The sequence below is a fragment of the Rhea americana genome, unplaced genomic scaffold (genome assembly GCF_003343005.1).
Source record: "Rhea americana isolate MKP2758 unplaced genomic scaffold, rheAme1 scaffold_459, whole genome shotgun sequence".
NCBI lineage: Eukaryota > Metazoa > Chordata > Aves > Rheiformes > Rheidae > Rhea > Rhea americana.
This window is the reverse complement of record NW_028186600.1, coordinates 217,150-233,223: the sequence shown is the minus strand read 5'-3', so window position 1 is coordinate 233,223 and position 16,074 is coordinate 217,150. Positions and strand designations below refer to the sequence as shown.

General features: G+C 38.1%; 1 protein-coding gene across 1 annotated transcript in view; it reads left to right on the top strand.

Moving 5' to 3' along the window:
- Window positions 1-16,074, top strand: part of GLIS3 (GLIS family zinc finger 3) — a 144,062-nt gene that overhangs the window by 27,673 nt on the left and 100,315 nt on the right. Inside the window, exons 2-3 of the mRNA XM_085316230.1 lie at window positions 3,238-3,445; window positions 8,717-9,833. Of these exons, the coding sequence (XP_085172356.1) occupies window positions 3,238-3,445; window positions 8,717-9,833 (1,325 nt within the window). The remainder of the gene's footprint in view (window positions 1-3,237; window positions 3,446-8,716; window positions 9,834-16,074) is intronic.

Genomic DNA, 16,074 nt, shown 5'->3' with positions numbered 1-16,074 from the left:
TGACACTGAGTGTGTGTAATGCCAAACGCTGATCTGGCAACATGCTTCTGCTGCTGCGTCAGATTTATTCAGCACTTTTGAACCCTTTTTCTGAGAGGTTGCCTTTTCCCAGCAGGTTTGTGCCAGGCAGGTGTCTGCATTGCACCTCTTTAACTTGGTGCGGGATCAAGTGTGGTCCGTCCTCCTGCAGCTGGCTCCAGGCCAGCATGAGCTGCATTTCCCAGACTCTGACTTGTCTCAGCAGCAGTGTGACTGTAAACTCGCACTGGGCTCGGATTTGATTAATACTGCAGGATGGCCCGCAGGGCACAGAAAAGATATTAATGGTGAAAGTGCGGATAAAATATTATGGTTTGATGATAGATTATTTCTTGATAACCATTCTCTCTTCTTCTTTTTTTTTTGGGGGGGAGAGAATTTTGATTTTGCCCCACAGCATCAAAGGTAGATCAGTGAGAAAAAGAACAAAAATTTTACCTTCCGTTTCTGCCCTAGAGAAATCCACAGGCAAACGTTTCCCAGGGCCAAAGTCTCACACTGATTTAATCTGTTGTCCCACTAAAAAGATGTCTCCAAAATACGCCTTTTGTTGTTTTTCCACTTTCAGTGACCAGTTAAATATCTTTGGCCTTCATCCTGACACGCCAAGTTCTCTTTGCTGTTCTCAGCGTTGTCGAGGGCGCTGATGATAAGAACAGAGCCTTCAGCTGCAATGAAACACCGCAGTGGACTGCAGACACAACTCTTTGTAGTAACTGTTCTGGTTTGGCACTACTCCATTTTCTGTTTTTGGTTTTCTTTTTTCTTTTTGGACATACAAGTTCCAAGATTCTCATGTTTTCTTATGTATAATCAGGAATCTAATTCTATGATTTATGATTTCAGATTTTCATCTGAATCACTTAGATGTCATATGGCCTGTCTTTAAATGAAAATCTGACAAGTGCACAGCCTCGGATTTGCTGGATCATCCCTCTTTGGATATAATACGTGTGGATAATGCTGTTATTATTTGAAATATTTTGGAAGTGGCTTATGTGGGAAGGGCATTATGTTATCAACCAGGGAATAATCAGAATGTATTTGATACATTTCCATGGTAGAACTGCTTTTTTCAAGGCTGAATTTTGCATTTTATTTGTTAGTTGACCTATATAGGGTGTTCAAGCTTCACAGCTATGTTCTATGTCAAATAGCAATTGGTTTTCTTACGCTCTTCTAATAAAACAGCAGTATAACGTATTTCCTCTATTTTATATCCTTCAGTGCAGAAAGCCCTTGCTGACTGTGCATACAGAATATACGTACATATGCAGGTACTATATAGAATTTTATATAAAGTGAAAGTGACATTTAAATCTTTTGGTTTTTTCTTTCCTTTTTGTTAAAGGAATGAGTGTTCGTATCATTACCAAGAGTGCATCCTGTAACACTGTTGAGTACTTGCTGAGTAACATGCTGATTCAGATTTACTGAGTACGAAGTGTAAATTACTGTATAAGAAAGAAAATAAAAAAGCTTCTCCTATTCTTTAGATTAGATTGTACATCTCTGGGGAGAGCATAGAGGAATCCCACAAAGTTTAAGAGCTGCTTTTCTGGTGCCCAAAACAGCAGTTTAATGCCATATTAGCAATTTTCCTTACATGTTTGCTTTTGGTCATTTCTAGTCCTTCTAGGGAAATTTTGGACTGGATTATCTCTGAATTTTCAATGTGGCATGAATGGAGGCTATATTATTCACTTACTCTTCTAAGTAATAGGCATGAGTAAGTTGGGTCTGTCAAAAGGCTGCCATATTTCATCTCATGAAATACGTTTTGGTGGTGGATCATGAGATCTACTTGTAACATCTCTAAATGAGTTTATACAGTACTTTGGATACTGGTAGACCATGGACCATATATGTGCTCCTCACATGTACGTGAGACCTTGCTCAAAACCAAAAGTGGGAATTTGAAAAAGAAAGCACCGACCTCTGAAACAGAAATGAACATACCTATTCTTTTCTTTTGTTAAAGAAATTGTATTATTTGAAATTTCTAGGCTGCAGATTTTAAAGATAATCCTATTTGGTCTGGAGAGGATTGAAGGATCTGGCTTTTCTTCCTATGACTGTGTGGCCCACGAATGCCTTAATTTACTTCTTTGTGACGTTCATAACTCATCTGAGCACCCCTTTAAAGAAGTAGTACGTGAATTGTGCAATGGAAGTTAAGAATAGATTAAGCAAATTGTTTAAATTATTGAAGTACTTTTCACATTATTCATCTTGATCTTGCTGTCCTGTTTTGGGTAGCAATCTAAACACAACTAATACAAATATGAATAATCCAACTACTCATTTTGAACTGCTGTGAGAATTTGGTAGACATCAAACAACTTCTAGGTGATGACTTACATTTTAACTTTTTCATCACGATGTCCTTGAATGAAAGAGATCTCGTACACCACCATCTGTGACCCAAATTAGGACGCAAAGTACACAGAACACTTTGCAGTCATACTCCTCTATAATCATCCCATGCTACTGCATAAGAGCCAACAGCTTGAGTCATGGCAGTGATGATTAAAAGCGGATTGTGGACTTTTAGAGAAGGTTGAAGATGCTTTTTGGTTTGATTCAGCTCAAATTCCTCTCTCCAGGCATCTCAGGAGTGCTGGATCCCAGCTGTAAATTGCTCCAACTGCGGAAACGAAGCAGCACAGGCGCTTCCCCGCACCAGACCTATGGCAGGGGTGGTGATTTGCATGTGAGCCAGCAGTCCCCATGCTTTTTGGATGTCTAGCAGTAGGCTGGATGAAAGGGTTGCAATTGCCAGGAGCAGCAGGTTTTGGTGGTGGGTGAGATGCAAAGCATGGTTGTGCTCCTTCTGACTCTTTGTGTTGTCTCCCATCTTCAAACAGGGACTCGCAGTAGCGCTTTCATTATGGCTTGGCTGTTGTTCAACTGCTCTTTTATCCAGACTCTTCTGATGGTGATTTTTCTGATGTTTAACCATGATGTCGAGTCTTGTGCTCATATAGTTCAGTCCGTGTTTGCTATCATGTTTAATTTATTCTCCTTTAGTGTATTGCTTTTTATTCATAGAGATTATAAAATCCTTATATAGTTCCCCTGTTTTGTTCTGAACCGAATATACTCAGTTCCAGCCACTCTTCCTAATGTGCTAAATGACATGAGTTATGTGTCCTCACCCATGGGAAACGGATACTAACCTGCCTTGTTTATTTTTAGGAGGTCTTGGTTATGAACCCCAGTACAAGTCCATTGGAAAAGGCAGCTGCAACAATCTAGTAGTCACCAGCAGTCCCATGACAGTTCAACGGCTGGGACCTATTTCTGCTCCTGCTAATCAGGTCTCAACAGCATGCAACCAGATCAGTCCTAGCTTACAGAGGTCTGTGGATGCTTCCAACCTGGGTGTACTTCCATCCGATACAAGGTCCTGAATTATTTTTTTTTCTCTTTGGTACTTACAAAAAGGGAGTATTTTCATTCTGTTGCCATTAAAATGCAACCTTTTCTGATACTTACAATGGCCTAAGTGATGCTTTGTTATGTTACAGGAAATATAATATAATTCACATCAGCTATAATCATACTGTTTTAGATAACTCATATGAAGTGTGAAATTTGCCCCCACATTTTCTATGCTTCATATCATTTTTTTTGTTAGATAAAGAGTTTTCTAGGCACATAACTATATTTTTATATATAGGAAAAAAAAGAGACAAAAGATGCTACAGGGAATGAAAGTTCATATGGTCCCAATACTAAATTTATGGGGGCAGTGACCTTGTTTTTATACTTATTAGTGATATGTTGTTGCCTATCAGTGTCAAACTAAGTAAACTAAAAACCCCTGCTAACATTCCCCTCTTCTCATCAGGTACTGTTTCTTTCAAATTGGTTAACTGATCAACAGAATTAAGCTAATCAAATTAATTGTGCCCAATCTGCACTTAGCCAACAGTTCAATGCATCTGTATTAGACCTGGAGGGCTGGCATGCCTGAAAATTTGCCCATTTTCTCAGTTTTGAAGACTGAGTCTCTTAATACCCTTCATTTTTGCCAATTTACAAAAATTAATTATGCTTCCTATATAAATGCATCATGGATAACTATTCATGGCTAAGCTGATGACAAATGCATGGACATACATTTGAAGGCAAAATCAGCATGATAATGTATCATTAATTGCTGCTTGCTTGATAATCACAAGTATTAGGAGTGCCTGTATGGTTTCAGATCAGTTTTACATGAATGTATGGTAGTGTGTACTATATTGGTATGGAGCTATACATTTTTGGTTTTACTTTAAAGAAATATTTACTAAGAGTGAACTGAAGTTGTAATTCTGGCAGATCTGAGATCTAGTGTCTCTAGAGTCTTTTTGAATGAGTTATCAATGAAGATGTTATAAAATCAGAATTTGTCACACCAAGAATACCCGTTTCAGCAGTTCTTCTGTCAGATTATGGTAAAACAAGTTTTCAGTCAGATTTTAATTCATAGGTTGTTGAAACACTTAGTTTTGAATTACTTCAGCATTGAACTACATCTGCCTAAGCTGATATTGTGCCTTTTCAAGCTTTTCAATTTATATATCCCATAACTCCATATTCCTCTCTGGGCTGTACTACTGAGGATGCATCATGAACTGCATTCTGGTGGCTCAGTCCAAAATAGATTATTTGTTGAATTGACCCAGAACAAAATGTTTCATCTTGATTTTTACCGATGGAAAACGTTGGCAGAACTGGAGTTTTGCTACAGATAACATCAGATTTTGGTATATATCCCTAGAAGGATAAAAACTTCCTCCCCCCCCATCTTTTTGGAAGTTTTCCAAACAGCTTTTCAGAGGAGGTAGTTATGTTTCTTGAAACCACATGTAATACTGCCATTTACTTTGATGCAAATGAAAGAAAGACTTAGGAAGAGCAAAGCGTTCTTGGCTAGTGAACAGAAGACATGCAAAAAGATAAGAAAATATCTTTTCAGTCTTCCATGTTTGCTTTTAAGATTCTACGTTACACTGTGGCGTATGTACTTAGAGGGGAAATAGAAAGTAATTACAGGAGTCTCTTGTAAATGTTCGTAAAAATTTCTGGTCCAAACTCAGAGCTGGTTTAGATTACAGTAAGTACATRTATGTCAATTAATACCATCTGGTATTACAATCTGGCACTGTATTATAGCTGGCCTTTCATTTTCATATTAGGTTTATGTATATTTCCCCCCCAAAAAATGTTTACTTAGAGTGAGGGCTAGATTTTAAAGAAATGGCCTTTGTTTTGAGAGATGGGCTCCTCAGTTAAATGGACTTCTGAATTTAGATATTTAAGTGAGAACCAGGCTCCTCTGGATGATCTGGTTGTTAATTCTTATATACTTGAAATCACAGGCCTGTGTTTTAATCTTGTCCTGTTATGAGCTGATGCAGTTTTTCTTTACTGACATGTGTGTCCTTTTGCATTAGAAATCAGTAGCTTTTTAAATGACACTAGTCCTATTACATATCTGAATAAAATTCTTGACATTACAAAAATAGGCTTGTTATACTGATGCATGCTTTCCCCCCCCTAYTTATAAAAGAGGAAAATAATCAAACTAGCAAACAAAGACCTACTTAGATTTGTTTTCTAGATACAGATATAGAACCTAGGATGAAAAAATGAAACTGTACTTCTTTTTTTTTTCTTACTCTCTTGCAGACTGTGGATCTGCATTTAAGGTCACAGCATACTAGTATGCTTTAACTGCTCTATAACAAACTGTACTTTAACAGAGTCCATTGATAACAGACCCAACAGCCTGAATCATTCTTTTTCAGAGATAATTACCCCCTTAGATCCCTATCTTATACAAGATTGACCTGATACAGCCATCCTATTTTTCTCAATACAGATTGTATTCAGCTATGTCATTGTGCTTTTCTTCAGTGTTCTAGTTCAAAAGTGCTATTCTGAAAGCACCACTGATTTCCATAAAAGCACATTGTACTAATATTCAGTTCAAACAGGATGTTTCTTAGTTTTTCTGATACAGCAGGTCAACAATCCATAGCAAAGTGAATTCTTTAGGTGCGAGGAGCATTTGCCCATCTGTCTCATAGTTCACTTCAGCAAGGTTAGGTGAAGTTTCAAGCTGTATTTTAGATATTACATGAGTTGTGTCTGCCTAGACAGAGGAGATGTGAGATCCTCCACTGCAGGGAGAAGTTTCACCTCCAGGGAAAAAAGGACCAAAGATGCAACAGTGATTTCCCAAAGGCAAACTTAGGAGTCATACAGTGACATGGGCTTTGTTCTTGTGGCACAGTCAAGCCATTAACCCAAAATCACTGCAAATCCACTCCTCGTTCTCCATCCTTGTTCACTCCTGACCACTGGAAAATGCTGTAATATTAAATATAAAGAAAAAAAATCACACAAGGAGTATTCACACAGTTAGACAGAATAAGGTAACAAAGATGTTGAGAATTTTCAGCTCTAAACTGTGTGGCTACAATTGAGTGTCAAAAGCTGTGGACATTTCTCTTGCTGGAATGACCTGACCTAGTGTTTTCATACATTCTTTCAACCTTGCTAATCTGGTTAAAAAATAATCCACAGATGTCACAGGTGAAAAGTTGACCTACCAAACAAACCATGTCAAGAGCAGCTGATGTGATTTTATCATTAGTGAAAATTTGGTAAATATTAGTATATTCGCCAGGAATCTCACCTGGGCAATTGTTTAGGGTCCGTTCTTGCTCTGTTGGGTTGACTAGTGCTATTTGAAATGGGATTCAGATCCCCAGTGTTAGCCTGCCACCAGTATGTAAACTATGTAGTTTTCTGCGTCTCCACAGAAGCTGCAGCCTCTGCAAGAAGGACTGCAGTGCATATATAATTCTAACTTGCTGTATATAAGCACATATAGAAGTCTTGAGAGAAGGTAGTCAGGCAGCAGGCCAGGCAGTGCCATCGTTCACGCATTATTACCAGTGCCATGTCGACAGGTGCAACTCTGCCTTGAGAGTGAACCTTGGTCAGGTTCCAGATAGCTGTTCCAGATCCTTGTTTCCTGAAGCGTTCTCTACTGCTGCCTAGTTTATTTTGAATAAATAACTTACTTCCCTGTGAGGAGAAAAAATGGTAGAAGTGCATCCTGAAAATGCTTTCTATAATAGTATGTATAATAGACATAAGGAAGAGATGAGATATGCTTGTCTTTATTTTCTTTGAAGTGCATGATTACTCTTTTAGTAGTATGTAGCAAAATAAAACTGTGCAGTAAAATAATCAGAAATAATTTGCTGTAAGAACTTACTTTCCTGCATAGGCAGATCTTACTCCTTTTAGGTAGGTCTATATGATTGTTTCTTTGGATTAATCCTTGTAAATATTTYGTATACTTTATACTTAAAGTTTAAGAAATATTTTTGAGCATTTATTATTTAAAATACCTATTACCAATTGTTAGTCATTTTCTAAAGTTAATTTGAGCCACTGAATTCTTCATATAGCGGTGTGTCTTGTTTTCCATGTGAGAAGCTGAAGAATAGTAATTAAATGACATGTCCACCATCAAAAAAGATAGAAGAGAATCAAGGTTTTCTTATGGACTTGATACACCACTGAAATTCTATGTTTCTTCAAAAGTTTATAAACATAGAGTCTAAGAATTAACCCCCAGAGCACAAACTGCAGCTGCTTCCGTGGCTATGCAAACTGCAGTTTTACCTGGATGTGGACCTCATTCTTATTACTGTTTGCATCCCTTAGAAATATTAATTGATATGCTGACAATATCTCTGGCTGGCAGGAAGTCAAAATCTGACAAGATGTGGAATTGAAACATAAAGAGATAGAAAAATTTGCCCTTTACCCAGCAGTTTCTTTTGGAACCAGGGACATGACTTTCCTGTGTTTCCTTTTTTACCTTTCTGTGGAAACCAATACCGTGGTGAGCTGAAGAGTCCTTTTGTTAAGCCACACTTTAGGCATTTGTGGGAGAAGCAAGTTTCTTAAAATTTCTGTGAAGAGCCAGTAATAACAATCATTTTTTTTTTTAATTTTGACTGCTGACTTGGAGGTTGATTCATCATAAAATAAAAACTAAATAAACCGCTTCAGCCAGTTCTTCTGCATTATTGACTGCATTATTATTTTGTTTGTTTTGTAAAGTTAGATATTATCTGTATTTGTAATCTGGAGCTATTTCTGTAAAGAAGAATAATATTTATGTGCATCACAATGGGTAATGTCATTCAGGTTAAACATTTATTCTTTATTAATCATTTTTCTTCCTTGCCTTTGCCACTAAAAATAATAGTAAGTCTTTCCAAAGTAATTTGAGTTTCATACACGATGAGAATGTTAATGCTTCAGAAGCCCGAAGCTATTTACACCACAGCTGAATTCAAAATGTGTATTGATTTTTGTAGTAGTGTATCAAGAACCTTTACAGCAATATATCCTCAAGAATCCTGAAGTTTTTGAGTTGATTTCTTAAGTGTCCTTGTTACATGTGCATTGCCTGTGTGTGGCTGCAAGTATATTAACGTGGAAAAAATCAAATACATAAAATTAGGGCAAACTTTTCTCACACGTGGCCTTCCTGTGATTACTTGTGTGCAGAAAGACAGAAGAACCATTGTACAGCAGTACGTAATGTGAACTGCAAAGGTGGTCTAGTTGCTGACTTACTGTACCTTTTTTGCAGGTCCCTCGTGTCACGTGAGCCACTGCCCACTGCGACGCAGAGCTTGTTGGAAAGTCAGTCAGCTCTGAGCGTTAAGCAGGAGTGGTCTCTAGGCTACAGGATGCTTCCTTCTCTTCCACGCAACCAAGGTTCACAAAATGGCAGTGAGCTGGGGGACTTGCTAAATTTTCCACCCAGAACATCTGTGTCCAGTAACAGGGTAGCTAACTCGTTACCATCCTACTTGTTTGATGTGGAAAATAGCCGTTCCCCTTACCCTAGCCCTCTCCACTCCTCTGCCCGGGCTCAATCAGCCCGCTCCAAAAAGAGGGCGCTCTCCGTCTCTCCTCTGTCCGATGGCATCGGGATCGACTTCAATACGATCATCCGCACGTCCCCAACCTCTCTGGTTGCCTACATCAGCGGCTCCAGGACATCACCAGCTAACATCTCCCCACAGCCTGAGGTCTATGGACATTTTCTAGGGGTGAGAGGAAGCAGTATTTCCCAAACTTGCTCTGTTCCCAGCGCCCAGAAGGGTCTTCTCATGGCTAACGGCAACATCGCCCTTCCAGGCTATGCTGAAAACGGGTCCACCGAGTACCAGCGGATGCAGCAGCTGGAGCAAGCGAGCCTGCAGCCAGCCATGCTGGGCAACATGGTGGTGCAGCACGGCACGCCTCCTGCGGACAGCCAGGCGCTGGGCACGTTGAAAAGCAAGCGGCAAGATGATTTCTCAGTCTGGGCAGTGGACATGCCTCTTCTCCCGCTGCCTTTGCCGCCGCAGGGCCCACCTCCCCCTTACCACACGCATCAGCACCAGCATCCACATGACCTCAGCCAACCACACCCGCTGGCCTTGGCTTCCGCTGTCCCAAGCCCGCTGCTGGACAGGGATGGCGAGCTGGAGGATTTCATCAGCAAGCACTGCTGTCGCTGGATTGACTGCAGCGCCCTGTACGACCAGCAAGAGGACCTTGTGCGACACATAGAGAAGATCCACATAGACCAGAGGAAGGGAGAGGACTTCACATGCTTCTGGGCAGGGTGCCCGCGAAGGTACAAGCCATTCAATGCCCGTTACAAGTTGCTGATTCACATGAGAGTCCACTCGGGAGAGAAGCCGAACAAATGCACAGTAAGTCTGAAATCTCCCCCTACCCACACAAGTGCTCTCTTAGTGACGAAAATACAGAGATGTTTTAATTTTGCCTTTGTTTCTGCTAGTTTATATGAAGGAACGCCTGCTTCATCTTTCCACCTAGATAGAAAGGAAAGGTATTCTTTAATTTGGCATGTACCAGCAGATAATAGTAGAAGAAATTTTATTTTCTACATTTAGTAACTCGTAATATACACTGCAAAAGGACAGACCTTCATGAAGGAGGTGGTAAGTACCATCAGAGGCTGAAYCTGCATGAAGCGTACATGGGGAAAAAATGCTGCAGTGCTGCAGAACATACAGGAGTTTATCCAGAAATAGCCTTGCGTTGTATTACTCCTTTCTAACTTGACAAGTGTTTAGGATCTTGCTTAATGTTGCCATAAGAAACTGAGAGAGATGGGTAATTTTTAAGATGGTCGTTTGTTTCATTACTTACAGAAAACAGATCCTAACTGAAAACAGATACGAAATTCTGTTTCTCTGAATAGGTAGGAATAAAACACGAGACAGAATTTATCTGCTCACAGCCTCTGCTACTGATAACATCAAAAGCCATGTTTTTTCTTGCTATTTTTCTTACAGTCACTGCAAGCCAGTCTCTCACATACGTAAACACATACAGTGGCAGTCAAGGCAGTAAGCTCTGTGTTGGCTTTTGTTTGGACTCCAGTGAACCCTCTGTAATCTCTACAGATCAGATTCTTGATTGGCCTTACATATAATCTGTATTTTTAATGATGATTAGCTTACCCTCACTAAATATGCAGTTAGTGTCACAGGATACAGCCTCACTGATGTGGTTTCTACTCCTCAGCTTAACCTAACAAAACAATGAATATATGTTTGCTAGAAATAACTGCTGGTTGTTTTTCATCTGAAAAAAAATGTATTTGTTTATAAATTGTGAAATACGAATTAATGCAAGGATTTTTTTCCAACCTGTGTCTAATAGAATGTTTTTCTTATCACGATCTAGACGTTTATTTGAATAATTGATGGAGGAAATTTCTTTTTCTCTCACATTTTGTACTTAGAARTGCCAGTCTGGTTAAGGAAGAACAGATATCTTCCCAGATTTTGCTTTTGCATTTAAAGGCACTGGTAGTGAGCACGTCTCTGAGTGACCACCTAGCATGTCACAACACTAGGAAGACTCCTTTTATCCTTCATTTTTGTCACACAAGAGCCTGAACTGTGGTCTCTGTCTTTGAATATTTTCCTTTATATTACATTATATGCCCTTTTCTGATCTCTGGATGTGTTGGTCGATTTACCATTAAATTCAGCTTCTCCTCAAGGGCTTCTTATCAACTTTATGGCAAGTGAGGTGGAAGAAAGTATTATTAGGAGTCAGGAAAGTAATTTTTCAAGAACAAGGTAGAAATAAATGAAGCAAACATCAGGAGATGAGTGAGGAGAGACCGTTCTCTTAAGAGACTGGGCAGAAACAGTGAAAGAGCACTGAAGAAAGAGTAGTACAAGTGCCCCCTGTCTTTCCAGTAGGAAAAATGTGATTATGAGGCCTCTTAGAGGTGTCCTTAACTTTTAAGGAATCAGCACTCACTAATGGCAGATGTCATGATGTCAGTGGATAAGGTACTTCATGAGATAAAGATTTTGAAATGATAAGCCCCAAATTAAGTCTGTGCCAAGACATTATGCACCATATGAGATGTGTCTGTGTCTCAAAGAGTTGTTGCTTTCTTGAATGTTAGTGACTATGATTAATTTCATTGAATTTTAGCTGGATAGTGCCAGTAAGTTTGCATATTACAAGCAGCAGTCAGTTACATGCTTACCTTGCTTCACAATTAGAAGTGTAATGAGATAGAGAAATATTCAGGGTGACATGATGTCCCTCATAGCATAGGTGTAAACAGGCACATAAGCGTCTTTTTCTGGAACAGACAAGCAGAAGCAGCTTACGTTAGCAGCTTTTGAGTGAAGCAGCTTGCTGCTGTTTTCCTTCATCATTTCCCAAATTGTGTGAATTTGAGAAAAAACATTTGTCCTTTTAATATCAGTGACAAAAGCCTACCAATGTATGTCAGAAACTACATCCTAATTTTGCCAAGCTTCATACCTTTCTTATTCAGCACTGAAATTTATGATCATATGAGTGTAATTTAAGGTTTTAATGAGATTTTAGAAGAAGTAGTAGGGCAAGATCTCCTGTGATCGAGGGCAGACAGTTAAACTGGTCCCACTGTGGGAATGTTACATGCATTGATGGTTCCTAACATTTTTGCATATTTTGCAGTGTTTTGCAAGTGAGGAGATCTTCCCAAAAGGCATACACTAAAATGGGTCTTAGTGTATTTGTCATGTGATACTAGTTTCCACGCAGCTGTGTGCTGGAGGGCACTATACTGTTTTATTTGCCTATTTCATGGTCCCAGTGGATTGCTATGATAGTTTTATAAGTTTTGCAAGGCTTCAGTAATATGAGGCCAAGGATGGATTGCAATATGAGGCCAGAGATTCAGAAATGTGAGGCCAAGGTTAAGTTCTTCTAAGTTATATTAGCAAAACACTAATGGAGATAATGCTGAATCAGATGCACAATTAATTATATATTTGGTTTATTCCCCTGTATGATCACTCTGTAATGACTAAATCATACATTTGAAAAGAGTGTTAAAGAATGACTAGAACTGCAGTATTAACTATATAGTTAAATCAGAGCCAAGGAGAAAATTCTTTGACCTAAGTATTAGTTTTCTCCAGATGTGAACTAGTTTCTATTTGTCTGTGTAACAAAAATTTGAAGAAGTGGTAAAGGAAAGCAAAAAGGGCTACTCCAGGCACTTGTTCCTTCTGGTTCTTCTGTCTTCCGTTACTGTGAAAGATAAAAGTGTTGTGAGTATTAGTTGGGTAGCGGCACACAAAAAACAAGATGATCCTTATCAGCAGATCCGAACTGTCAATTGTTCCCAAGGTTAAAAACTCAGATCATACTTGCCTCATCATACAGACCATGCAGCAGCGACGGCAGACGTTGTAGAGACATACTTGCATATGAAGACGACCTTACTCAAGGCTGATTAGTGGAAGAGGATTGCACGCTGGGCTGACACGCTTGCTTTGTGCTGGTGCTTTATGTATCAGCATTTTTTTCATAGTTTTTTTCTAGCTGAATTTACTGATGAAGCTGCATCTGCAGGTTGGGGTTTTGTCCATTCTCTGTGTAGAGAAAGTCCTGGTGAGTTACCTCTGCCCATTTTTGGAAGAATGTTTTTTCTTCTTAAAAGTACACTGTAATTTCACAAAGTATTAATTCAAGGAATCTGAAGTAAATGACTACATTGGGCTTACTGGAAATCTGTGAAGTTGAAGACCCCCTTCCATTCAAGGGGAATCCCTTGCAGTTAACTTGTTTGGAGTAGAAATTCCATTAAACATTTGTTAAAATGTATTGAGCTCCCTCAATGATGGTTAAAATATCTGTCAGGATCCATTCCAGTACACTGCGTCTGGAAGCAGTTCTTTTTTCTTTACAGTGATCTCATTTTGAAGATAAAAAACATCTATTCATGACATTGTAACTTAGGTTTAGTGTCCATTCTTATGCTTCTTTGTATAAATGTAGGTATGTCATGTTCAAATCTAGCATATTTATTTATTTATTAACCTACTTCCTAGTTTTTACTTCGAAAGAATTAAATTTTTAAATAATAAGTTAAAAAAAGAAAAGGTAGATATAAAGCTACAAGAAGAAGTGAATCCAGAATTGATGTTGAAATGCAACTAGTGGTTATGATAAAATAGTAACGTTTGCCAGCAATTAGCACACAACAGTATCTGAAACACACACAGATTTTTCTCTGCATTGGGGAAAAAAAGAGATTTTTATAATAGTTGTGGAAACTCAGTGGTGACAGTTGACAAATTATGACCTTTTGCTTTCTTTGGCTATACCTGTGAGTTTATTTTCTGCTTAGTGTTCCTTCTTTTAGAGCAGGTATTTCTTACTTAAAGTTCAGTTGCCAAGTGTGGTATTTAGTTAACTTTCTTGTATTCTAGGCACAAAATAAACTTGTAATATTTACTCTGGTGAAAATAGCAACAGCATATTGTTAGAGATAAATTTCAGATTCTCTCTGCATTTTCATTCAGGTGTGAATACTTCCTGCTTCAAATTGAATGCAGTCTTTTTGCTTTGCCTGAGTCCTGAGCTGTTCTTCAGCACAATATCACTAGTAGTGTTTTGAAGTATGAGAAGATAATACAGCTACTGCATTTTTTCTTTTAATCACAGCTGCTTGATGTGATTTAAACAAATAAAATTGCCAGTAGTATCCTCATGTCAGTTTTGAAACAACATCAGTAGAACATCCATTAAGTATCAGAAATATCTAGGCTTCCAGAAAACATCCCAGGATACATCAACCGTTATAAGCACATGAGATAGTGCTTATCTTTTCTTTTCATTAAGAAAAAGATCATAAAACTTAAAACACCTGTATCATGTTTATGTGATGCACAAATAAACATCTTGGTGTGAGCATGTGTTTAGATAGATATGTGTACATTACTTGAAGAATATCTGTACAGAAGCTGGTGCTTAAGATGAAATTTTGTTTAAAAAGAATAATGCGTTCTACAAAAAATGAGTGGGAATTTTTTCCACTTTCAGTCTGTGTAGGGTACCTTCATATGTATGATATACATTATATATAGCATGTACTATACATTCTATGTATGGCACATACCATTATTTCTTAAGTATAGGCAAAGGATAAAGCAAATTCTATGTTGCACTGAATAATACTTGCTATGATAAAATATTATTGGAACCTTTTTTAATATCTTCATTATTGCAAGAGGTTCTTTAAATGCAGTACAGAGGAATTACACAGGATAAAAGTTGTGGTCTGTCTTTGCCTCGTGAAATTCTGTTCAAGTCTTGCCAAATGGAAACTGTCAAAAAAATCTGATTTTTTTTTATTCCTTCCATGCCTGCAGAAGAATTTTAGAGGATGAGCTGAGCTCCGGGACAGTTTTAAAGAATGTTAAAAGAATGTTAGTTTAATTGCAGAGTGAAGCTGCTGAAAGCTAGAAAATACAAAGTTTATAATTGTCTGTATGATGTTAAGTTTCTGCCTATTTTTTAATTTGTTCAGTAAGCTAAATGGAAGAGAAATACTGTGGAAAAAGCAGAAACTTATGAGTAATTAAACTTTATCATGGTTATATACACAGAAAGGCTGGATTTAAATTTGCAACCATATAACTGAAACTTCCTAACTCGTCCAATCTTAGCATACCGATTTTTGTTTACAGTATTGCAGACTGCTTAGAAGGAAAACAAATTATGAAGAATCGTGATGTGCCTGCACAAGGAGCACAAGCTGTGAAGGGCTCAAACATGTGTCATCCCATCAAATGGCACTTAGCCTAAGCTAATAATTCTTACCTCAGCAATAGCACTAATGTTCTTCAAAATCATTCTTTCAGTATGAAATACATAATAGGATCATAGTTCAAAATTTACTGCTATGTGTTAAAGCTCTCAAAAACTTTACTATGGCTGTTTCAGATGCTCAGCTTCCACCTGAGTTCAGTGAGCATCTTAATATTTAATGGTATCCAAAATGCCAACCTTTAATAYCAAATCACCTCTTCATGCATTCAAAAATGCAAAGGAAATTCCTTCCTGTGTGCAGATAGGACTGGTGGCAGTGCAAAATGATAGCTGTAGTACTGTATTTCCTATTACAGAATGCAATCTGTGCATACTCTAATTTTCATGCTGTTATTATTATTATTTATTTATTTTTTTTTGTTAGTGTAAGTAAACCAGTTTTCCTGCCTTACTGATCTATGGAAAGTAAAGATCTATGAAACTTTTTGAGATTTTAAATTGTTTGTATCAAACTGAAAATAAATAGTAAACTCAGAAATGAATTACACTTAAAAATCTCACCTACCCAGATTTTAGAATCCTTAAACAAAATTCACATCTTCCAAAATTTCAAATGCATATTTTTTTTTAACTAGAATTTTAACTAGAAAATTATTTGAATTCAAAACTGGGAGCTAATGATGAAGTTTTGGTTTTGGAAAGTGCTGTGTGAGATATTTGCAAATTAGATTGGGCTCCAAGCCAAATGAGGGGGTAGAATGCCTCCTCAGCAAGTTTGGTGATGCTACCAAGCTGGGAGGAGTGGCTGATACCCCAGAGGGCTGTGCTGCCGTTCAGAGAGACCTGGAG